The 25,493-nt window shown below is 36.1% G+C and overlaps 1 protein-coding gene across 2 annotated transcripts; it reads left to right on the forward strand.

The window, feature by feature from the left end:
* The first annotated feature begins 209 nt into the window (after window positions 1–209).
* Window positions 210–24,180, forward strand: PNPLA4 (patatin like domain 4, phospholipase and triacylglycerol lipase). 2 transcript variants are annotated; one of them, XM_009990980.2, is made up of 8 exons: window positions 210–434; window positions 1,387–1,513; window positions 7,404–7,588; window positions 12,687–12,781; window positions 12,957–13,092; window positions 16,507–16,572; window positions 21,907–22,059; window positions 24,049–24,180. In XM_009990980.2, exons 1-8 carry the CDS (start codon window positions 210–212, stop codon window positions 24,178–24,180), a joined length of 1,119 nt encoding a protein of 372 aa, XP_009989282.2. The 2 variants fall into 2 exon arrangements, with proteins under 2 accessions (XP_009989282.2, XP_086465661.1); XM_086609535.1 differs by having other exon boundaries at window positions 282–434; window positions 24,031–24,180.
* Window positions 24,181–25,493: the final 1,313 nt, after the last annotated feature.

Consider the following 25,493-nt stretch of genomic DNA (forward strand, 5'->3'; position numbering starts at 1 on the left):
CTACAGGTGAGAGGGTTGTGAAGAGGGCTTTGTTACAGTATCAGGGCCTTGATGTGCAACTACCTTTCAGAGAATCTTTTTTTTTATTTTCCCCTTTCTTTTTTCTCTTCTTCGTGTTTTTAAACAGGTTATGTTTAGCAGAGAGAGAGTTTCCACTGTGTACTTCTACAGTGTCCAAGCTCATCTGTTGGTACTTCCTTTGTAACTCCATGGTAAAAGAGCTTCTGAGAGTATCAGTTTGGTTACCACATCATCTGGATCCAGAGGTCACTTTTAAGAAAATGTGGACTGCCAGAAGTCTTTGTAGTGCTCAGTTGCTTCAGTTGAAAGAAGGCAGATTGTGTAGTTGCATGTTTCCAAAAAATCAGCAGTTCTGGATTGGAATTCTAAACTATTGTACCATAAGAGCGCCACATAACAGACTTAAATCCCAGGTACGTATTTTTGTGATACTCTAGGTATGACTGATATGCACCAGTACAGTGATAATATCATTTGTTGTAGAATCTACAGAGCTAAGCCTTTGATCTTGCAGCCTTATTTATGAACTGAAGATGCCTATCAAGGTAAAGGGGCAGGCAGCAAGAAGTTGCAGGAGAGCCAGTGTTTCAGAATGAACGTTTTGTGTCTGATAGTTCTAAGTTGGGGAGAAACATTAATTTTTTTCAAATTAGACTTTGGATAATATTTCATGATAACTGACAGGCTTATTAGAGTGACAGCTGTTCAGTGAAGAATAGGACAAGAGTTCTCTGGAAAACATTTTACTAATGCAATATTGCACAAAAAAGGTGGGGGGGGGAAGGTCAATTTTTATTGGATTGGTCAGGGAAGATAAAAACATAAGAGTCTGATTATAAAAAAAATAATCATAGAATCATAGAACCATAGAATCGTTAGGGCTGGAAGGGACCTTCAAAGGTCATCTAGTCCACCCCCCCTGCAAGGAACAGGGATATCTCCAACTAGATCAGGTTGCTAATAATAATTATTAGCTATAATGTGGATATAAATAAAATTATTAAATAAAAATAATAAATGCTATTAATATTAAAATTATGCTATAATGTGGATATAAATAAAAATAGTGGGAAAGGACACAAAACTAAGGATAGTCTTGCATACTAGCAGTTCCAAATGGCAATGTTTTTCTAGATGTCTAATTAAGTTAATCTTTAAAATATAAATTACCGCATGCACTTTATAAATACTAGAACATTGTGGTTTCAACTAGTTTGGGGGTGCGAAGCAATTGAGAAATTCATCTAGATAATTTTACAACTATTTTAATTGACTTGATTAATCTATTTAAGCATAAATAATGTTCCTATTATATTTGCCTGTTGTTTCTCTTTTAAATAGTAATATTTGACTGTATGACTGTAGGTTTCCAAGGTAAATGATAAACAATTGGTAGTAGATACAAGAATGGCTACTAGTGCAGAGGGAACAAAAACAGCTGCTGGAAAAAGTCCCAGTGGAGTATGTGATGGAAGCCAACATTCGTTAGAAGGTATTGAACCTTTTCCCACCATTATCTTAAGAAATCAGCCTTACCTGTCCTCTCTAGGTGTCTTGTGTTAATGAACAAGGTGATACAAACTTACAAATTAAGATGTATTCTGTTTTTTTAATTCTAAGAGGATTATACACAATTTTTATAGTTTTCAAAGACTTATGTAATCTTCCTAAGTGTCTTAATGACTGGATTGTGTGCTGATTATTTTGTGTGATTGTTATTTTTATTTTTTTTCTTTCAACTTCATCAGACTTTTACAATGCTTATTTCCTGTGATTGTATACATGCAAAACTTAGTTTTCCTGTTCTCTTGCTAGTAACTGTGATGACTCTTAAGTAAGGTGCAGTCTATTTGGGGGGTTATTTTTTTGTGTAAGCCTATTTTTGACTGAGAGAGTGAATTTCTTGAGAATTCACTGAAGGCTATCAATAGTCTGTGATGATAGTGAACTTTTTTTTTCCTGTTATAAACGTGAAAAAACAATGAAACATTCCTGTTTAAGTGGTGATTTCTGATTCAGGTAAGTTAGTAGTTAAAATTATGGCCTTTATTTTAGCAATGATGCCTAGCTAAACAGTTCTTTCCATAACTTTGCTTGTTTTGTCATTCCTAGCTAATAACTAATCTTCAAAGGTGCTGTTCTGCATCATACATTTAGCTCGTGTGCTCCAGGGTCATTTGCATTCTATGTATATTTAATTTTTGTTTGTAAAAATTTTTTAGTCAGTTGCTTTGGGCATTTTCAGCTTTTGTTTACAAATGAGATGACGGGGGTAGGTATGATTGGTTAAGACACTGAGATGCATACTGTTTATATAATTATATTGCTCAGGAAATGGCAGTATGAGAAACTGTTGTGCTATTTCTTGTGCATGACAAGTAGGAAGACAGTACCTATCCTGAAAAAGCTATACTGTACTATATCATTATTCTGCTGAACAGGCTTGTCTCCTTACGTACATTCTCTTGCAGGTTTGTATTACAAATGAATGAGATACTGCTGAGTGAACAGAAACGCCCCCCCTGCCCCTTCCTCCCCCTCCAGTATATTTCTAATCACCGATGAATTCTTTTTTTCTTTTTTACAAATGCAAGAATCTTTTAAACAGCACTCTTAAGTTTATGTTTATTCTTGAATGCTCCTGCATTATCTGTGAAATAATGAGATCGAACAGCCCCAGTGTCTTTCTAGTTTCTTCTTGTACTTTTTTTATTCTTCTCTTTTTTTTCTTGTAGACAACAGAAGCATACCTATCCCCTTAGCCAGTTGAAGTGTTTATATTTTGAAATTTACCAATTGTGTGAGATGACAACATTTCTGAAAAGCAGTGCCAAAGCATTTGCTATGTCTTATTTACATTGTATTGCTACAGTGTGTGCACTGTCCAGCTGAAATGTACTTAATGCATCTTTTACAGTTCATTGAAATTTTTTAACACATGCCAATACAATAACTTTGAGTTAATAGGTAATATCTTTACCAGTCAGTACTTATGTTAAACCCTCTAAGAATATTTGTTATGAAATTTTGTGGAACAGGTGTTTCATACCACTTCTAAGATAGCAAGATTTCTGCTATTTGCTCAGGCAGCTGAAAAAATAGTCTTTGTCTGGATGTGACCGTTCTCCTATTTCTGATACTCTAAGAAATTGACAAAGAATACTCATACTGTATACCTAATTTTAAGTTTCTTTGTATGTCCTCTTGGGAGTTGTTAAAACCCTGCTATTCTTTTTGATCAAAAGAGCAGTGATCTACCAGATCATCCAAGCAAAAGACATTTTTGAATCATACTGTCTCTGAAACACACCATTCTAACTTGTAAATCAAGTGTTGCCATGACATATTTGCAAGGATCAAAAGAAATGGGAAAGTTTATGTTCTTATAACAGTAAGTATCTTGGATTCCTATTTCTTTTCTGATTTTACCAGACATTCATGTAAAGAATGCTTTCTTTTCCTCGTACTCACAGATTCATTTGAAAGATGAAACAACATTGTTTAGCTGCAGCTGTCAAACAGATAGTTCCTTGCAGAACCATCGTTCTTATTCATCTATATCATCTTTGTAGATTAAGTGCTCCGTTACAGATTTGTTCTAAGAGGCCTTCAATTCAATGTACAGAACCTCCCCGCAGGGAGATGCATGGTGCTGAATGAAGATGTTAATGTTCTGTTGTGTATTGTCTATAATGCTGATTATTTGCAATACTCTCCTGATTTTAATAATCGGAACAAATGAAAGAAGACCTGATTGTTTCACCTGGCAACGGGTACTAGCTTTCACTTAGGAGCTAAACATTAAACAATTTCTCAGTTAACAACGGGATAAAGCCCAGAGCAACCCAATTTGATCTGATAGCTGACACTGTTTTGAGCAGAAGAAGGTTAGGCAAGAGACATCCTGAATTATTCTATAATAAAATGATTTTTTTTTTCCTCATTATTTACCCATTTGTAGGATTGTTATATGTGTGTGCAAACCCCATTTCTCAGTCATGCAGCTAGATGTAGCCGGTGGATCTGTCATTTGAATCTGAATGTCATCTGCCAAGTCACATTGGTACTGAAGTATTTTTAAATTACATGTATATGTGACAAATACATAATGTAGACCTGGGAACTGACCCTAATTAATAAGAAGGTAGTGGCTTGATAACACAGCCATGCTGTTCCTACTTTTGGTTTGAAGTTCTCTTGAGGGATCTATAAAACAGCGCAGTATTGCGTGTCATACAAATGCAGTGGATCAAGTACTTCTGTTTAAAAAAAAAAATTAATTGGTTTTTGGATTGCATGCATTGCATCTTTTTGGACTTGAATCATTTTGTCAGTCAGGAAACTGATGTGAATACTCATTCAATAATCTCTGTCTCTTGGGTAGGGGAAAAAAGAAGGAGTATGAGAAGTATGGGATCTAAGTGTTAAGAAATTAGCTCTCATCAAAGAGTGAATGCCATGCATCCGGACACTCAAAAGAGCAGTGGTTACTCATGATAACTGATAATTAGATAGGATTAAAGATCATGTAAGAAAATAAAACTTCCTCATGAAGCCTTGTAAGAGAAGGTATGAACGTTTGACTTTAGTCAGCATATTTGCAGTAGGCTTTGGTCTGAAATTCAAATAACCTTTTCAGTTCAAATAACCTCTATTTCTGCTCTTACCTAGAGAAAATGTGCCAACTGATTCTTTATATATTGAAGTGTGATTGTCTTCTACATTTGTAGGGATTTTTTTTTTCCTCTCTAAAAATATAATCTAAAATCTCTTGCCATAACTATGCTTTAGATACTCTTTTTAGTTTTCATCTCTTTTTGATTTCTGAATGTCTAAATATTTTCCAGCTGGGAGAGACACCTTTTAGAAGACTTAGTAGATGAGCCTTGTAGAAGGTTCAGAGGATGTGTATGTATGTGCATAAGCATACATATGCTTGCTTTTATTTAAATAAGCTTACTATATTGCACTTGTGTTTCTTAGTTATATTTCATAGGTTCCTTAGATGTAATTCTTGGGATTTGTGAACTCTTAACTTTGCTTGTTTATTTTCTGACCAATCAACTACATAAATGTGGTCCTTAGTTCATACAACGTTTCATGTTAGTAGTATCTTGAGCTTGAAATCTCTTTCAGACAAAAATGTGAGTTAATTCTTCTGTGCTTGTTTTCTTCCTACTTAATAATACTATTGCTTTAACCAGCTTCACCTTTTGATCAGTGGCCTGCGATGCAAATGCATCTTTGCTCCTAGTGTGTAGGAGGTATCGAAACAGTTGCATCAGTTGGTTAAACTACTGATAGTTTAATTAGCTTGAAAGCAAGCACATCATTCCGTTGTATTTCAAAGTCTATTTTAGTTTTTTTTCCATTCTACTAAAAAAAATAATAAATTGAAAGTGGAATTGTTTGTTGTTTTCTCAGAAAAATCTTGAGTAAACTTTTTTTGTCTTTTATGTGGTGTTTTTCTTTAAATTATAAGATCCTTTCTTTTTAAAAGTAGTAATATGGTTTATCATTTGCTTCATTGCAAATTCCTTTCTCTCCTATTGCCACAGCAAGAGCCAACCGTCAGTACAAATGTGTTAGATGTAAGTTGCAGGTATTCATACTTACAAGTGGATATTCAAGCATGTCCAGTGTAAAGGAGGTAACCTATCTTATGATAGTGTAATATTTTAGCATCATGATAGATGCACCAAACAGTATGCCCTAGCACTAAGAGATGCGTGCTTTTTTTTGTTGCTCTATTTTCTTTTTCGTTTGTTTCTGTGTTGTTGCAGTTTTTTTTCGTCGTTGTTGTTGTTGTTGTTTTTGTTTGTTTGTTTTGTTTTTGAGTTTTTTGTGGGGTTTGTTTGGCTTTTTTTTAGGAAAATAGTAAACTTAGTTAGACCCATTAATAGTCTGGTTTTAATGATTTTAAGGGTAAAGCAGTTGAGTTTAGCGTGTCTTCTTATCTAGTGGTTTTGAAAGCTGTTTCTTATCATAGAATGGTTAGGGTGGGAAGGGACCTCAAAGATCATCTAGTTCCAACCCCCCTGCCATGGGCAGGGAAATCCTCCACTACACCAGGTTGACCAAAACCTCATCCAGCCTGGCCTTGAACACTTCCAGGGATGGGGCACCTGCAGCTTCTCTGCGCAACATGTACCAGTGCCTCACCACCCTCTGAGTGAAAAATTTCTTCCTTATATCTAGTCTAAATCTGCCCTCTTTCAGTTTGAATCCATTGCCCCTTGTCCTATCACTACACGCCCTTGGAAAAAGTCCCTCTCCTTTCCTGCTCTTCCTATTTCCGAGCTGAAGAGGCAACTTAAACCAAAATCTGTTGCTCTACACGTTTGCCTCTCTTCGTCAGAACTGACACCACAGTGTCTGTAGATGGTTTCCAAAAGAAACATCTCATCATCTATCTCATTATGAATCAGAAAAAACAAGTATAGTTCTGAGTATATGGATTTATGTTTTTTTTCAGTCCCATTCATACTGATGTGTACCCGAACATACTAGGAGTTTATTTTTAATTCAATACTAAGATAATCTGTACAATCTTATATAGCTGTACTATATAATCTGTAGAATAACTTGCTCTCATAATTTTAGTTATTTGCAGAAACAGAAGAGCTAATAAAACGTACAGCTTTTTTTTTTTTTTAATAAACCACCCCTATGGATCTGAACTTATGCTTACTGTTTGTGTTTTTTGTAAGATTTAAATTCTGTCCTCGACACCTTCAGTGTGTTTATGTTTTCATAGATTTAGTGATTTGTATTTTACTTTGTTGGATTTTTTATTCCTTCTTATTTTAATAGTAGCAATGATATGTGTGTTTTTTTTAAATAAGAAATTGCTTGAAATAAGAATTTGTCTATTAATGATTACTAATAGTACTAGTGAGCAAATGACTTCCAAAGGTGAAGGAAAAAAATGCTTTCTTAAACAATTATATTGGGTTTAAGGTTCTGTGTGTGTAAGGAGAGTATGATGACACAGTAGCCAGCAGTTTTGTAATTAGATTTTTACTCCAGGTGGCTAACTGCTCTCCAGCAGCATTCTTTTATCACTTTTGAGTAGGTACTTTTATTTTTTTGACAGATTAGATGAAAATGTGCAGTTATTTTGTGTGTTTATATATATATATATTTCTTGATTGAAACGGGGTTTTGTTCTGAGGAGTATTTTGGAGTTGTTTTCAATTTTGGAGATGCTAAACTAACTGCTATTTGTTTGATGTATTTGGTAATCAAGATTTTACTGTTTTAAATAAACTGCTTTTTGTTATATAGAGTATATTATGTGTTCTATGCCAAAAGAATAGATGTATATTACAAGATAAAATTAACTGATCCTTTTTCTGACTGTGAAACTTTTATTTCCACAGCAAAAATGAAACACATCAATCTGTCATTTGCAGCTTGTGGGTTTCTGGGTATTTACCACTTGGGGGCAGCAGCTGCTTTTTACAGGCATGGTAAGAAGTTACTGAAAGTTGTGAAAGCTTTTGCGGGAGCTTCTGCGGGATCACTGGCTGCCACTGTCTTATTAGCAGTACCAGAAAATATAGAGGTAAATTAATAAACTCCTAGGTATAGGACATGAACGTTTTCAAAGGATATTTTTTATATAATTATCTACTATTAAGTTTTTTTAAATATTTTGGTTCTTGTTTTTCTTCTTGATTCTTGTACAGGAACAGGACTCGTATATATTTTCATTAACAAAATCTGTGACTTAAGAGCAGAAATGTTTATGAAGCAAGTATTTATGAGAAAAATCTGTCCTACAAACTTTATTTTTTAAGCTATGTAAATATAAATGTAATGTGTGTGAATGTTGACTTGTATGCAACCAGATATACTTTAAATATACCTAAATGTGTGTGTACTTAATCACTGAACACTACAAAGTTCATCATTGTTTTCTTGGCTAGAGGTAGGCTTTGTTAAGCAAATTCATAGCATCACCCTTTCCTCCTTTTGTGAAAGGAGATGAATATGGTAGCTGGACGGTGTCTTCATAAAGTTGGAGAACACCACACACCAGCTTAAATTTTTTCCTTGCTGTCTGTGCTCCACTAGACTGCACAAGAAGTGGCTCGTGCACCTCTTTTAGACCCAATACAGTTCTTGATGTAACAGCAGTAGCCCTGCTCTATGCCAGGGAGGATTAACCCTCAGTGTTCTGTTCTGACATGCTGCATGCGTGTCTGTGGATTTTGTTTCTCCAGAGATGCTACCCTTTTCTCACCATGGATATGGTGTCATGTAGAGACAGCAAAGTGGTATGCAATGACTACTCTATTACAGGTTCTGTGGGAGAGCATTGCCTTTTCTTTGTTTTTTTTTTTCTCCATAGCTTGAGGCTGCTTTAACCTCCTGAAGTGTCTGTAGTGACTTAATTTTAATATATGTAGAGGACTAGGCCTTGTCAAAATGTTGATACTTCTTTAATATTTTGAATTAGAATAAAGAGCATTATTGTGGGAGGAAAAAAAAGGCTGTTAGATTTTTGTTCTAAGTACACTTAGGTTTCGGTCCAGTGAGCATCAAATAACTTTACCAGGGCCTGGCTTGTTAGAACTTTCACTGCATTTTATTCCAACAATAGTCCCAGCCAATACCACACTCTGCCACTGATCTTTCTGTTTATTTGTTGTTTGTTTCTGCTGTGATGTGAACTTAGCTTGTAGCTAGCTGTACTTCCGTTGCTTTCAGCAGTAAGTTCTTCCCTGGCCTTTTCCCACCTAACCGCCCCCCAGATGCATTCTTCATATGGTTTGGTTTTAGGAAAGCTCTACTGTGTTGTGAAGAGGACCTTACTTGGATTCTGTTCAGGTGTTACTCCTTTTCTATAGCCTCTGATTAGTAGTTCAGTTTCAAGTTTCCTGGTATAATGCATACCTCTGACTTCAATTTCCTCCACGGTGAGCACAGCAGCTAGTCTTTTCTTAGCCCAAGGAAATTCTTCTGCTTATTCCAGACTCTGGGTATGACTGTTTGTTCCCAGCCTGGTCCAACTTACAAAACTTTTTCTAAGTAAAAATATTAGAAGAGGTTTTTTTTTATTGTTGTGTGTTGGAACTAAGTCTATATCAAAGACATGGTTTTGATGGATGGACCACTTGGTGGATAAGGAATTGGCTGGATTGTCGCACTCAAAGAGTTGTGGTCAATGGTTCAATGTCCACGTGGAGGCCTGTGACAAGTGGTGTTCCTCAGGGGTCAGTACTGGGACCAATAGTATTTAACATCTTTGTTGGAGACATGGACAGTGGGATCGAGTGCACCCTCAGCAAGTTTGCAGATGACACCAAGTTGTGTGGTGTTGTGGACATGCTGGAGGGAAGGGATGCCATCCAGAGGGACCTTGACAGGCTGGAGAGATGGACCTGTGAGAACTTCATGAAGTTCAACAAGGCCAAGTGCAAGGTCCTGCACGTGGGTTGGGGCAATCCCAAGCACAAGTACAGGCTGGGCGGAGAATGGATTGAGAGCAGCCCTGAGGAAAAGGACTTGGGAGTGCTGGTGGATAAGAAGCTCAGCATGAGCCGGCAACGTGCTCTGACAGCCCAGAAAGCAAATTGCATCCTGGGCTGTATCAGAAGACGCGTGGCCAGCAGGTCGAGGAAAGTGATTCTGCCCCTCTACTCAGCTCTCGTGAGACCCCACCTAGAATACTGTGTTCAGCTCTGGAGTCCCCAACATAAGAAGGACATGGAGTTGCTGGAGCGAGTCCAGAGGAGGGCCACGAAGATGATCAGAGGGCTGGAGCACCTCTGCTATGAAGACAGGCTGAGAGAGTTGGGACTGTTCAGCCTGGAGAAGAGAAGGCTCCAGGGTGATCTTATAGCAGCTTTCCAGTACCCAAAGGGGGCCTACAGGAAAGCTGGAGAGGGACTTTTTACAAGGGCGTGTAGTGATAGGACAAGGGACAATGGATTTAAACTGAAAGAGGGCAGATTTAGGTTAGATATAAGAAAGAAATTATTTACTTTGTGGGTGGTGAGGCACTGGAACAGGTTGTCCAGAGAAGTTGTGGCTGCCCCATCCCTGGAAGTGTTGAAGGCCAGGTTGGATGAGGCTTTGGGCAACCTGGTGTAGTGGAGGATTTCTCTGCCCATGGCAGGGGGGTTGGAACTCGATGATCTTTAAGGTCCCTTCCAACCCTAACCATTCTATGATTCTATATTGCATTGAGTCTGATGGGTTTTTCCTTGAACATACATAATTTTAATGCAAACTGAAGAATATTTCATGAACTTTTTATTCATTTTATTTTTTTATTTACTTTTTGGTCATTGTGTTATATTGTTTAATTGGAAAATTGAGAGGTATTTTTGCAGGGGGAATAATTCTTAATTCTCTTGGCATTAAAGTAAAGGCAGTGTTGTATACTGAATAGAATTAACTTTTCATATCAGGATAATTAAATTATTACTTTTATTACATTTCTAACCTGAAATATTTTATAGCCACAAATATAACTTTTACATGAGGGTTTTTTGGGGGTGTTGTTTGTTTGTTTGTTTTTTCTCTCCCCAGAGATAGCTATGTTAGACAAGCTGTAATTAAGACTTTGTCCGTCTCCTAGTCTCAAAGCTCTAATACAACCTTTCCTTATTTCAAGAGAACATAACATTGAGGATTTTTTGTTTTGACTGTTGCAAATGACAGTTTTGCAAATGTTTTTCAGTTTTATCTTGGATTTTTGTCACTGTTAAAAAGGCATGAGACTTGAGAATTCTAGGAAGGCTTACAGAGTTATAGATAAATACTTTGATCATGTTTGATGTCAAGTTTGCTGAACTCAATACAGGTAGTTAAAATTTCTAAACATTTCCTCAGTTGCTGTTTAAAATTTAAACATATCGTTTAGTGCTTCTAGCACTAAAATGATAAACAATTCATAGCGGTTAAGAAGTTTTCCCTTTTGGCAGCAAGAATCGAGAGTCTAGGTATGGCCTGTTCTTAGTAACTGTAATATGGAAAGTAGTTTCCTGTCATTCACCTAGGTGTGGATTCCTCCACCTCCCTGTTACTCTTAGCTCCCTGTCACTTTATTAAAGCATCTTAGATATAAAGATATATCAGGTACTTCTGTGTAGTGTTTTGTGGGTTTCTTCTCTATTAAGAGAGAGAGGTGTCTGAATGTGCCTCTTTCCTGCTGATTGACTACAGAAGAAGCCTAACTGCCCTAATGCAGAAAAAAATTCAAGATATGATGTATATAACTAGCTTTATCTATTTGAATTGGCTTGGAACTGGCAATGGCAAGTACCTCCTAGGGTAAAGGTGCATGTGAAATGAATTAGCACAAATCTTTACAGTGATTGTTGCTTTAAGAAGTATGGACTTTTTAACAAACTTTTTGTACATCTCTTAGAAGCCCATATAAAGAAAGTGGCTGTAAGAACTACGTTTCTGTCTTTCACCTAGGTGACTGCTCTGTCATACAAGTGATGTGAAGAAGTTAAACTGCTCCAACCAGCTTGCTCCTGATCTCATACTAATGCTCATCCCAACTGTTTTCTCTTTTTCTGTCCATTAAATGCTGTACCCTCCTCCTCAACAGGACACATTTGTTTTGTTTTGTTTTTTATTTTCTTTTTCTCCAGTCACATCCATCATTTATTTTGTTACTAGCAACATGTTCTTCATGTGGGAAGCTAATAAGCCAGGAACCCCAAACTATCTATAGGCGGATCTTTTATTCTGTAAACATGTGGTTAAATAGGTGAATATGAGTATAATATATTTGAATACCAATTTCAGAAAGATGCATCAGATTTTATTTAGTTTTTCCAAGTCCCTAAAATCGTTACAGAAGTCTAGATGAAAGGATAAAAAAAAAGAATACCAATACTAAATAGTGAGCCTTTAGGCATTCAGAATCATAATTCATTGTTTTAGAATCTTTTTGCTAAAAAGTAACTGCTACCTATTCCTTTACTCTCCTTTTAGAGTTCTTATGGCTCATACTTCAAGCTATTTTTCTGCAGTTGTTAACACTAGGGATTTCAGTTTGCCTAAGAGGTTCTCTATGTAGTGGAATCTGTTGCCTGATTTTCTGCAGTTGTCTGTTCTTTTTTTGTCTTCCCACATAGTATTCCATTCATTAAATACTTTCACAGTATTTTATTCATTAAGTATGTGTATTTGTTAGTAACATGGTTTTTGCATTAGTGAGAAGAAATTGTAATAATTGTAATTTTTTTAGTGCTTATAGGTGTCTTAAGGTACTTGTGTATGTTTTTAGTACTGAAGTAGTCTTCAAAATAAAAGGTGGCTTTATGCTTGAAATGTAAGTGATTATTCTTATAATGACATGTTTCTGGGAACTGATTATTTAGCAGTGGTAATACATAGAAAAATACCCTGTCACTTTCCTTGATTATTAAAGTGTTATTCTTGTGAGGGCTTAGTATTATTACTTTTTTTTTTTTAAATTCTAGATCTTGCTTTCTTACAAATTAATTCTTATAGAAGGATCAACATTTTGTTATGTGTATCTTGTTACAAACTAAGCACATATGGGAAAATATTTTAATTGGATTTTATAGCTCTCTCTTGATTAGAGCTTTAGCCACTAGTATGTTTTAGATACCACAGTTTAACATACTTCCCGTAACTAAAACATTCTTAATGGTGGATGTTTTAATTTGCAGAAATGTAAGCAGTTTGCCTATGGATTTGCAGAGGAAGTTAGAAAATTGGACTTCGGTGCTGTAACACCTGGTTATGATTTTATGAAAGCACTTAGGTATCTATCTTAATGCATCTATAAGATCATTCTTGTGAAGCTCTCTAAATGAAAATGGATAGCGTGCATATTTTTTTCTGTGCTGCTGGGAGCTCAGCAATCTTTCCCCTCTAACGTATTTGCAAGGTTTTTAAACGATGATGGTGAATAATGTTTAGCATTTTCTTTACTCTAGGGAAGGCATAGAGTCTGTTCTTCCTTCTAACGCTCATGAGATAGCTGAGAACCGGCTCTATGTGTCAGTCACGAACACCAAAAATGCGCAAAATCACTTAGTCTCAAGTTTTGCCTCCAGGGACGACCTCATTAAGGTAATGAAGTTGAATATTGAGTATTGCTGCTTTAAATAAAAATACTTGAGTTTGTCAAGATTTAGGAGTATATTATTAGCTGTACAATAAACCACTGTTTTACTCAAGTAAAGTCGTGCTGTAACCATAGCATAAACAATGGAAGCAGAATTTCATCCTACAGTTTCACAAGTTTTGCTAAAATTTATATTTTGAGTGTGTTTCCTTCATCTGTTTTTAAAGTACTATCTTGTAGACAAAGTCTATTTAAAAAGTAACAGGGTAACTATTGGTAACAGTAGATGAGAATTAAATAGAGGATCTCTAGATTTTGTAACAATTCACTGAGTCTTTTTGCATCTCTTACTTTATTGATACCATTTATGTTACGTTTCATTACAAAAGAAAGTAAAGGAAAGAAATTTCTTTTTGTCTTAAAAAACAAAATCCAGCACATTCTACATGTCCTTGTGGGGAATAGATATAACGTAATGCTAAGCACCATATATAAACAGTATTTTAACTGTTGCTGGAAAGCATATCTCTTTCTGCCCATCGCTTTTCTTTTGAACACCACTTTTAAAATTTGGATCAGGATTGTATATATAAGCTGATATGAAATGGTAGGATGAAGTCAGATGCATGTAAAGCAAGTGTTCTTTCTAGTAATTATTTATACTTTAGTGGAGGACATCATAAGATACAGCAGAATAAAGGAGGAACTAGAATAAGGAATTCCTTCTTTTCCTGTTGTTGTGGATGCTGAAAGTAAATTAAAGATTCCTTATAATTAACCCTTAAACTGAAAAAAAAAATAAAATCACATTTGTTAACAAAATCTCAAAGTATGCATTGGAAGTTTGCCTTTAAAGTATCATTTTTTAAAATTTTGACCCTGTTATGTTCTACACAGTCAATCAGTTCTCAAAATTTTTAGGACTCAATCATGCAAATATAATTATGCAAAAAGTTTATCTCAAATTATGCAGTGTTATTTCTAATTATACAAGCCAGCAGTGACAAGCATGGAGATTTTTGTTCTGTAGGTTTATGTTTTTTTGCAGTGAAATCTTCTAACTTTAAGACAATTAGAAGCTTCAAGATGACCTTGGAATATGTATATTTTATTAGTATTTCAATAGTTCTTTCATTGACTTAATAATTTCTGTTCTATTCTGTTGTTCCATATGCTAGCAGTGCAATAGATTGGAATTAAATTTAAAATAATTGCACACTGGAATACATTCATATTGTCTGTTCTTTCAGTGCATCTCCTAATACGTGCTTTTGTGCATGCCTTCAGCTATGCATGTGTCATTTATACAACAGTCTGAATGTTGGTGGCTGCCCCGGTAGCACGGAGGATAGAGCTTGTTAGGTTACATAATCATATTATGCCTCTCCTGGACATGATCTACTATATCCAAGGCATGGATGAAGATACAGCTGGCCAGACAGTATTTTATGGCAGCAAAATTTCTGTACCCTCTGCCAGAAATCTTTCAACATCCGTATGCAATTAGTGTCAATGCTTAACAAGCCTTATGGTTCCAAAGTTTTCCATGATGGCTAAACTGAATGTGTTGCTACAATTTTCAGCTCTTACTTTGCAATTACTGTTCCCAGTGGATGTGGAAAGGCAGTTAATAATCTCCCACTTTTGAAACAGTCTTTACATATGTGAAGACAATCAGCATATACCAGCGTTCCTAGACTTGCAGTTCTTAAACTGGAGGTGAGGAGGGAGAGGGGCATGATTTGTATGTTTGTGAGGGAGTAGGACACAGAACACTGTATTTAGTTTGGAAAGGTGGGAGCCGTAAGTAGGAGTCTACGCTGCTCTGTTAGTGTTAGGGAAATGCTGAAAGTGTTAGTTCTTCAAACTTTTCCTTCCTTGCCTCACTCATGAGATCTAAGTGACTTTATAAGGAGGGTCAAATGCTTTCTTCATTCTTCTTGAAAAGAATTCACACTTTGCAAGAGTCATCTGGTTTTGACCCTTTTCCTTCACTAAAGCTTTTGTCTCCATTTCTCTTAGTTTAGAAGATCCAAAGTTATTGAGATGGAATTGAAGGAGAGAGGAGAAAGGGAGTTGGGCAGGGGAAGAAGCTGATGTTGAGAACTTGGGAACCCTGTAGGATGTCACTTTCAACAATCTGAAGAGGAATGGGTTCAAGGGAGACCTTATCTTATGCTTTTGTGAGGGAAAGACCTGTCTGGTAGAAAAACAGCTACAATTTCACATTTGTAAAATAAGAAGAGAAGGCCTTTTTGTCTGAGTTCAGACAAAGTGTTAGTACTTTAGATCACTGGGAAGAGAAATAGGCAAGAAAAGAGTTATTGAAGTGAAAGTTAAAGCCTTCATATAGAGCCTTAATTAAAACTTATTAGGGAAGGAGAGGTGTTTAATACTGAAAGTAGCTTAATTTTTTGTAAAAATAAATGCAGTTCCACCAAAAAAATTTAAGCATTTTCTTCTGTAATCTCCACAGGTTGTGGGTTTTTTGCACATGATCACCTTTCATGTGGTATATGCTCCAGTCTGCAACCTGCTTCTGTTCCCTGGATTTGTCTCTCATGCCACCATGCAAGCTCATGCATGCCTATTCACCACATGTAGCTATATGAGAACTTATGACATGCTGTCCTTCATCCACACATCTACTCCTCCTCTTTGAAATGCTGTGTACTAATGACGCATGTATATATAGATACAGAGATACACACTCTCATAGATACTGCTATGAGTAGATAGAAATGTGTGTGTGCACATCTATTCATGATGAAAGAGGTGTCGTGGTCTAAAAAAAAAAAAATAAAATTTGAGAACTGCTGTAGACCGCAATGTAGGCTTACAATAGGGCAAATAGTAGTTTGTTAATACTTGAATATATTAAGTGCAAAGTATCGATACTGATAAAGATATGCACGTGTGAATTTTCGAGCTGTTTATAATATTTTGGAAAATTTGAATTCTTAGAAAATCTGATTTATTAGAAGAATAAACACTATATAAATATACCAGCAGAATGATTGGGTCAGCTGCTTCTTTTACAATACTCTATATTGCATTTTTTTCAGCATATGCATATTTAGTTTCTGCAAAATCATAGATTTTCTTCACATTGTATAAAACTAAGTTCATACTGTTATGAATGATATTAATCGATGAGTTAATTTGTGATATTTTGAGTTGTCACTGTCAAGTCATTAAAAAACCCGAACCCTACTGAATAATTTTAATCACGTTTTCACATACCGCAACAAGAAGACATTTTGAGATGACAATGGTTTTATGTAAAACTAATATATTGACTGATTACAGCTATATTACTTAATAGAGATAAATATGTATGAAAATATGTATTGGTTCAGTATTATTTTGTTGCCTTTTCTTCAAATTTTTTTCTATTTTTTCTGCTTTCTTTTCTCTAGGTCCTGCTAGCAAGTAGTTTTGTACCAATATATGCAGGAATTAAGCCAGTGGAATATAAAGGAGAGGTAATTTTTCATTAAGTTTAACTACCAACTTTTTTTTTTTTGTGTAAGAGCATTCTTCATTTGTGATGTAATTATTTGATGTTAAGGGAAGGCAACCACGGTACTGTATTGCATAGAATAGTTTGTGTTGATCCTGTAGATTAACACTGTGAAACACGACATCAATTTGTACATGTGTTGTTTCAAAAACATGGGTGCTGAGACTGAAATGATCTCTGTAGCATGAAGCTGTTTCCTAAAGACAACATCTAACACTTGAAGCTTCTTTTAGTGAAGATACTTCTCATGACAAGCTGTGTTACCAACTCTAAAATGTTTGGGGTTTTTTTCAATTTAAAAGATTACAGTTCTGCTTTTCTGTTTAATGGAAGGAATGATAAAGGAGGTCTTGGTAGATTGGATGCTGCTGGTTTACATGTATGTGTTTACATATATATTGTTCTCATGTTTTGTACAAAATTACATGCTTAGCAGGTAAATCTCTTACCTCTGGACAAGCATTAAAGAATAAACTTTTTTTTCCACCAAAGCACGTGGCTATGAAGTTTTGAGAGATGTACTATTATAAGAAGACCTTTTCAGAGTTGCCTGTACTTGGTTTAGCTTCAAGAACTTTTTTGTCTTTCTTACATAAATATATTAGGAATAATTTTGGCTATTTATTCTGTTTTTAATTACTAGAATCATGAAAACACCCATTTATTTCTTTGTGAGAAATACTACGTGATACTCTTTATTTCCTCAAACATGTCCAAGTGATGCCTTTAGAACATCTATAATCCTCACAACCACCCTGCTAAAAAAAACCCCAACAAAACCATATGCATTTGTCTCTAGCAAGAGGGAGTTGGAGTTTGTTATGTCAGAAAGTTTGTTAGCTTTACAATTGTGCATACATCATTACCTATCAACTAAAACGTTTGAAGGGTTTAAATCAGTATTGCCTGACTGCTTGAGTTAGACAGGGGCTGCTTGCAGAAATTTTGTTGCTCGGGGTCTTTATATATTGCTTATGCAGTTCAAAGGGCATATATGGATTTTTAGGTTCATTCTGCCAATAGTTTAAGGAAAGTGTCATCGTTAAATTTCTTGTGTTGCCCTTTCGGTTGAGAAATTGAAAAGTTGGCTCAGCATTCTGTCCAAAACTTTTTTTTAAATCCGTTTTACCGCCTTTATGATTTGCCTGGGTATTGTAGTATTTAGTGAAACACCTGCAATCTCTTCTTAGTGGACATTTCTTGTTCCTGCCCAACTTTATTTTTCGTGTTCAGAAGTGAAATCAATTATGTTTCATGGAAACCAGTTCTTCTATTAGTTGAAAGCTTGTTGTCATTCCCAAAGCTTCTTACTACTCTCCTGAAGTAAGGTTCAGAAAATGCAGTTTCTGAGAAGGTTTTTTCGTTTATTGTTATTTGTTGGAACAATTAGTTGTGCATGACTGCACTGACTTTTCTCATAGTCTGTAAAACAGTGCATTTGTGGTTTGGGCAATTTTTATTTTTTGAGAAAACTGTTGCATGTAAATGATGTGACTTCCATCCTTTAGTCCAAAATACTTAGAGCAGGGTTAGAGACTGCACTCTTTTGAAACAGTATTTCCATGGCTTGGAATAGTGGGTAATGAGGATATGTGAGTAGGTAATAGACGCCCTAAAGTGTGCAGTGTAGAGCCAGGTATGTGGTGTGTGACTACATGATCCAGACATGGTAGGCACTGAAGTCAGTAAGATGAATTGGATATTGATTTGTCTCTACGAGACCACCTGTCTTATTAGCATTATATTCCAGGTTTCCTGAAAGCTTTACTGCAATAGACCAAAGTTCTGTCTGTGTGCATTTACACTAGTTTCAGGGAAAATTCCTTAGGCCATATAGTCCACTGCAGCATGGAATTGAGCTCACTATCTGCTAGCTGCTCGAGTCTACTGGCCTTACCTGTACTTCAGAACAGTTGGTCTGGATCTTCTCTGGGCTATATACGTCACCTGCATACATACCACCAAGTCACGCATGAGAGCTTTGAAATGTGTTTCAGTGTGTTATCTGAGGTACGTGTTGCCTGATACGTAAGGGAGTATGGTGCAGTTTTGAAGGAATAGTATCAGAAAATAGCCAACCTGTTGCTAGCCTGTCATGGTGCCTATAGAGAGTGAACCTCAAAGTAAACTATTCCCAGCATCACACTTTAGTGTTTGTTTGTTTTTTTTAGGAAGAATGCTTTGTGGGAAACATTTGGCTCACACTGGAATTAGCTAGCATACCTGTAGCATGCATGCTTGGAGGCTAGACTTCTGGAGTGAATAAACTGTATTGCTTGGAAGCATAGACATAACATCAGTCTGTTCATAGTATGTTTTCTTCTGGTTTGATGAGCCTAAAAATAATCTGAAAGAAAAGGGACTGTAAAGTAACATCTGAGACTTTGTAGTCTGTTAATGGTCTCAGGTAGCTTTTTACTTGGGTTGGGTATTTAAGGTGCCCTTGGACTGTGCTTCCAGTAGCAGCAGGGTGAACTTGGTCCATGTGAAATTATGTTTCTTTGCGTTGGTTTGATGTCCTCTGAGTCTCTGGCAAGGTTAATCTTTAAGACAGATAAAGATCTGCGGATGATTGAGTTAACTGTATCTGATGATGAGGCTGTAGTTTGTGTCACTGTCGTTCTTAGAGAACAGCTTTGTAAAAAACATCTACTGGTAAATGGGTAGATTCTATTAGGTCCAGCCAGCATCCTCAATTTCATTGTCTGGTTTGGTTTTCATTGCGCATTTCTGAAAGATAGCTTTAAAGGGTTTCGGAATATTTTTACTGGTCTTTTTTTTGCTTCCTTTTCTAAGGCAAAACAATCTGAATCCTAGGCATTGAGAAATACGATTTTTGTGGAAGGCAAAGGAACTCAATGGTGGATTGCGAGTACTGACATCAAGAGCTTATGTGAAGAGTCAAGCTCTAAAGCATGTTATGAAATAATATGGTGAAAGAGGCCATGGAGACTATTGAATGTGAATATTTGTAGCTTGTATTTCAGGAGCATAAAAGAAGTGTGAAATGGCAAATTTCATCTGAGAAAGTGAAGAAAAGAGCTGGGTGGAGAGACACAGCAACCTCCTCCCTCCCCGCCCTCTCCCAATGGTGCTTGCTATATATCCATGTGTAAAAGTAAATCTATGTAAAAAGAGTAAATCCATTTATAGCCAGATACAGGAGTTGATAGTGGAAGGAGGGGCAAGTGACAACAAAATCTTTTGGTTGCGTGAGCTCAAATGCAGAAATGGGAGAAATCTGTAATTACGAAATTAAGAGGAAGTTTACTTTAAGCAAGAGTAAAGGACACAGCTGAGAGGGATCTATACTACTAAGTGATGGACCGGAGAGAATCTCAGAGGCTTCTGAAGAACAAACTTTGTGACCTGAGATAATACTTCCTGTATAGCAGTCACTACATTGGAAGCTAGTGTCTTACCAACAGTTTGAAGACATGTTTAATTTAGATGTCATGAACAACTTCCCAACAGTATACTTTTTGTGGGAGATTTTTTTTGTTTAATTTTGTGACTACATTCCTGTGGTGTTTTCAGTAGTTTTGTGGGAAAACTTGAATTATTTTGCCATTTTATAATTGTCACATGTAGTATCACCTGCAGCAGAAAAGCAGTCTTCTGCCTGATTGGTGCTGAAGAGTACTAGTACAATTTGTCGTTTGTTTGTAGTGTTCTGTGTTAATGAAACATGAAGCTGATATCCTGGAGTTTTCAGTTTATCTTTGGGGATGTCAAACCTTTAAGAAACACTGAAGTGAATCTTAGAATCTTGTTTCTTACAGCATTTCCACTTGCTTAGCTTTAGGTGTCTGTCGTAGTCCACATCTTACATAGTTAATGTATGTTTCCTTTATAATTAGTGCAGAAGACGAGAAAGAAGCACTTCTTCAGCACAATCCAAATCAGATGTAAATGCCTTCTTTAGGATAAGGTGAATCATGAATTAGAAGTGATTTCTCTCCCTTAACAATAAAGGAAGTGTAGAATCACTAATTTGGCTGTAGATGTGTAAACTTCAGTGAGATGCACCTGATCACCGGACCTCATGTATGATATCAGTGAATGCATCTAGCCAGTAGACTGATGTTGATTTTTGGCTTATGCATGTAAGCACAGAAAGAAATATGAATGTTGAAAAGGTATTGGAAAGACTGTCATAGTTGACCCTGCTTATACGGGGACGGAATTTGGCTGTGGTCCCTGTGAAGGTCAGGCTTGTGCCCCTAGACTGTCTTTAGAACCAAGAAATTCATGGGAGTCTGCTAGAGATTTGTTGGTTACTTTTGTGTTTTCTTCCTCGTTCTTTCCTATACTTCACTCCTGTGGCAGACTTGATGCCCGCTCCTTCGTATGTGCCATTGTTGTTCAGCTCCTTCCCGCCTTTACCCTCTGCTTTCCAGCTATTGCTGTCTTGTGTGTGTAAGAAGACAAGAGGCTCTGGAAGAAGAGGACAGAAGTCATGTTTGGATTAGCTTGTGCAGTCAGTTTACCTGCACGTACAGATTGTGTAGCTCCTAGTTTGAATCAGAGTAATGTTTTATAGGAGTATACATTAAATTATATGGTCCACATGTGATATTAACTATCTTGTCTTTTCATGCATGTGTCGAGAAAAATTTTGCATGGGGCATTTTGTTATTAGATCAACTAAGAAGCCTTATCAAAAGCTTCATAAATACATGTGGAGAAACCTTTTGGCTGCTGCAGTGTGGAGAAACCTTTTGGCTGCTGCAGCATCCTGTGAAAGTTCTTTCCCTATGCAGGCTAACTAAGAAACACCTGTAGCTCGTTACACTGGGAAAGTTACCTTGAAACAGGTGCTGTAGCATTCAGCCAATCACTCTGGGAGATGGATGGTCAAGTGACCAATAGCCTTGACCCATCTAGCAAATCATGTGACTCCTGACTATTTAAGGCAGGGTGTTTACTCCTAAGGGTGAGGCATTTCTTCCTGAGCTTTGGAGGAGTGTGGGCCTTCCTTAGAGTAGAGCCTAAAGCCTTTGCATTAGAACATTGGTCTGCTTGGAGCCGCCTGAAGCCTTCCAGCTGCGACAAATACATTACACACGTACTTACACATTATGCCAAATGCTCATTAGTTAAACACTCTGCGTGTACATTGCAAGTTCCTTGATTTTTATGCCTCATACTCAGACCTATGCATGGTATTCTGAGAAGGAAACTTGTAAGCTTTCTTGCAGGTGGGGTGGAGGAGGCAGGGACAGGAAGGATGAAGTATTCAGTTATGAACATACTGTACTAAGGTTACTTTGAAAATATTTTTGTTTTCCAATAGAAGTGGGTCGATGGTGGCCTTACCAATGGCCTTCCTATCTTGCCTGTTGGAAGAACTGTGACAATTTCTCCTTTCAGCGGTCGATTAGATATCTGCCCACAAGATATAGGACGTGTGGATCTTTATGTTAAATTTGCAAAACAAGATATAATGGTGAGTTGCTTGTTTATTGAATATCTTCAGAAGAAGAAAAGGTAGTTGAGGAGTTAAGGCTATGCTTTTTTTTAAGTGTTTATTTTCTGCTTATATGTCAACCTGAGTAATGTTTTGGCATTTTCTGTTTTGCCGATGGAGTGTAAACTTTTTCTTAAACACAAGGGAAGGAAAATGTAGAATAAGTTTTATCAGAAAGGTTGAAAAGCATTATTTCAGTACAAGATTGGGCAAATTATCACAGGCTATTAAATGTAAATAATCTAGATTTGCTTTAAGTGTCAGCTGTCTTTGGCTAGGCAAAGTGTTTATAGAAAACAAACAACCAACTTCTGTAGAAATACCTCAGGAGGGGGAAACTCCAGAACATCTCTTCATACTTACTGACATTAGCTGCACTAACTGAATTTAAAATACAAGTTTAAGTTGTACATTCAAAATGATATACAATGACTTGTCACCTCGTTGCTCAAAAGAGCTCATGTTAAGATTTAGAACGTTTGTGACCGCAACATTCTTCTGAAAGTTATTTTGTTAGATGTTGCAGAAACATTTCTGTATATTGAAATATAGGCTAAGACTGATTTTTATGGTTGATAAACCATCGTTGATATTTCTGTCTTTGCAAGCGTTTTTTCACAAACTTTAACCACAGTATTTCTTCCTTTGACATGATGTAAGAAAGTGCTGAATAACAGTAGACCTAGCTGTCAACAAAACTTCGTTAGAAATAAAAAATAAAGATTAGCAATAACTCATACTTTTTAAAAAAAGGTTTTTTTAGACAGTTCTTAATGTTTTCCTAATTTGAGTAATATAATCCTAAATCGAACCAATTTCTGAATCTTTGTTTCACGGAGAGATTTTAAGCATGATAGTACTTGGTAAATGATCATAAAGCATGAGATGATTGATTTCATACATATTGAAAATGTATGCAATCACTTACTATATTTATTGGTTATGATTTGTATCTAATATCTAGTGCATCTAGAGGAGTAAAAATGAGCTGATGGTTAGATTAGTTTAGAGATAGAAAATTAATTGCAGAGTTACGTTGCTTCTAGGATCCTGCGAGTACAGACTTGTGCAGAATCTCAGGCAACATTTTAAACCATTCCATTTGAGGCACCCTTAGCTTTTAGAGCCGGTAAACTGTAAACTAAGACTAAATTTTTTTTCAGCAATACTGTCATCTGCATAAAAGGAATAGTTGTGTATCTTCATTTATCTGGATTGGAATATGAATGGTTTTCTGTCTCTTTGATCCTCCTCCATCTATTAGTGTCAGAATTTGAATAATTGCTTACTGCAAATAATGAAGATGATTTTGATACTGTTTTTCAAAATTATGTATAATGAAGTATGTGGCTAAAGTATTAAATTAATCATATAAATGAAGCATTCAGAACTTTATTAAATTTAATTACATTTAAAATTTTGTTGTAAACAATATAATAATGCCTTTATTCAAGAACAGAATTCTGAAATCTTTTTACCCTAGGAAAGTGACCACTTGAGATGCTCAGTAGCTCTTAATTTGTTGGTAATACAAGCTACATTTATACTCATGTGTTAAACGTTGCCTGGGAATGTTCCCAAGGATGTGGTTGTTTGCACTAGTAAGCTGTCAAAATGTTGCCTTGCACAAGTTTGGCATGTGCCAGCTACTGCTCTGCCAAATAGTTCTGATAAGGCTTCAGAAGTTAAAATGTTTCAGAAACTTTGGCCGGTTTTACAGGCAGGCAGACAGTCTTGGAGGCTGGGAGTTTAATAGTGCGTGTGTAGACTGACTGCGCCAGCTTGTCTTGGTGCTCTGCAGCGCACCTGGACATGACTGACATGACTGGTTTCCTGATGTTGCTACAGCCATGCTGGTCCTTTGTTTTTACGTATGGTACATGAAACAGATGACCACAGATAGCAACACAATCAAGTCTAGATAAGTTGCTTTAATAAACTAATTTGTAGCTTCTTGCTCTGTTACAGCTGTCTATGGCCAACCTAGTAAGACTTAATCAAGCTTTGTTCCCACCAAACCAGGAGAAAATGGAATCATTGTACCAAAATGGATTTGATGACACTGTACGTTTTTTACTGAAAGAAAACTGGTTTGAATAGCTGGTATGTAAAAAAAAAAACTAGCAAAACCTGATGGCTGTCAAAACACAGCTACAGGCATCCTACAGAATCTAAGGGATTGCTGTCCCAGTTTCAATTTATGGAAATAGAAATCCCAATGGAATTGCATCTGCTTCTTCTGAGAAAGTGTCAGCTGCGCTCCAAAAACCTGTATAAACATGGAATGGGAATTGCACTTGCCTGGTAGTTGTCTTGTTTTGAGGACGTTCAAGGTTAGATCCATTTTGCTTCAGCTGAAGACTTGAGTGTGGGATTTGTAAAAAGCTCATGTTGTCATAATTTCAGAAATTTGGAAAAGTCTTTTTTAATGTTAGTTGAGAGACAAATTGAGGTTATACCATGAAAAATTGTGATCTGTATTGTTCACTTAATGTAATAGTTCTGCATGCTAATTGGATGCTTGCAATATTGCTGATCTAATACATATCTTCCAGTGTTCTAAAGGACTTGAACACTTAGCACTAACCACATGAAAGAAAACATTTGCACTCTTTGATATGTGTATTTTTTAACATTAAAAATTCTCACCTTTTTAAGTGAATGTGGTCTTCTAAAATTTGAAATACTAGTTGAAACTTGTAACAGAATTGTGATGTTTGTAAAAATATGTTGTAAAGAAAGATGTAAGAAATGGGTATATTTATTATTTTTTTTCCTCTGCTAAAATTGAATAAATATATTTTCTTGGAACTTTTGTCAAGAGCTCATTTATAAATTTCTCGGAACACTGTAACAACCTGGTTATCTGTGAAAAAAACAGTCTGTTGGAGAGAAGTTGAAGTCAGCAGGTAGTAGAATTCAGACTCACGTGTCTCATTCTTTTACCATTCACCTCACATTGACTACCCTAAGTGCAAGTTCAGGATTTTCAGTCTTAATGCCTAAATCCTAAAATCCACAACTGTTTATTTAAAAGCAAACAGTGTTTGCTTTTTAAGTGTGGGATTTTTTTTTTTAGGTTGGTTTCTTAATACTTATAAAAATTTCAGGTTGAATTAAACTTGCATGAAATTATGAAATTACAAAATTCCTCAAAAACAACAGAAAATTTGGAGAGGTGAGAAATAAGATCAAAAAAAAATAAATCTGCTATAGCTGTTTAGAAGCCTCTTTGGCACATAGCCACCAGATTTATATGCATATGTAGATTACATCAGGTTGGGATTCATGTGACAGGGATTGAATTCTTTTATTACGGTTTTTGGTAATATAAAATGCTAATGCGAAGCACCTTACTTTCATTTTAGAACAGCAACTCTTTCTAAATACATGAGGTTCTGTAAGCGGTGAAA

This window comes from Tauraco erythrolophus, chromosome 1, assembly GCF_009769465.1.
Source record: "Tauraco erythrolophus isolate bTauEry1 chromosome 1, bTauEry1.pri, whole genome shotgun sequence".
Taxonomy (NCBI): Eukaryota; Metazoa; Chordata; class Aves; order Musophagiformes; family Musophagidae; genus Tauraco; species Tauraco erythrolophus.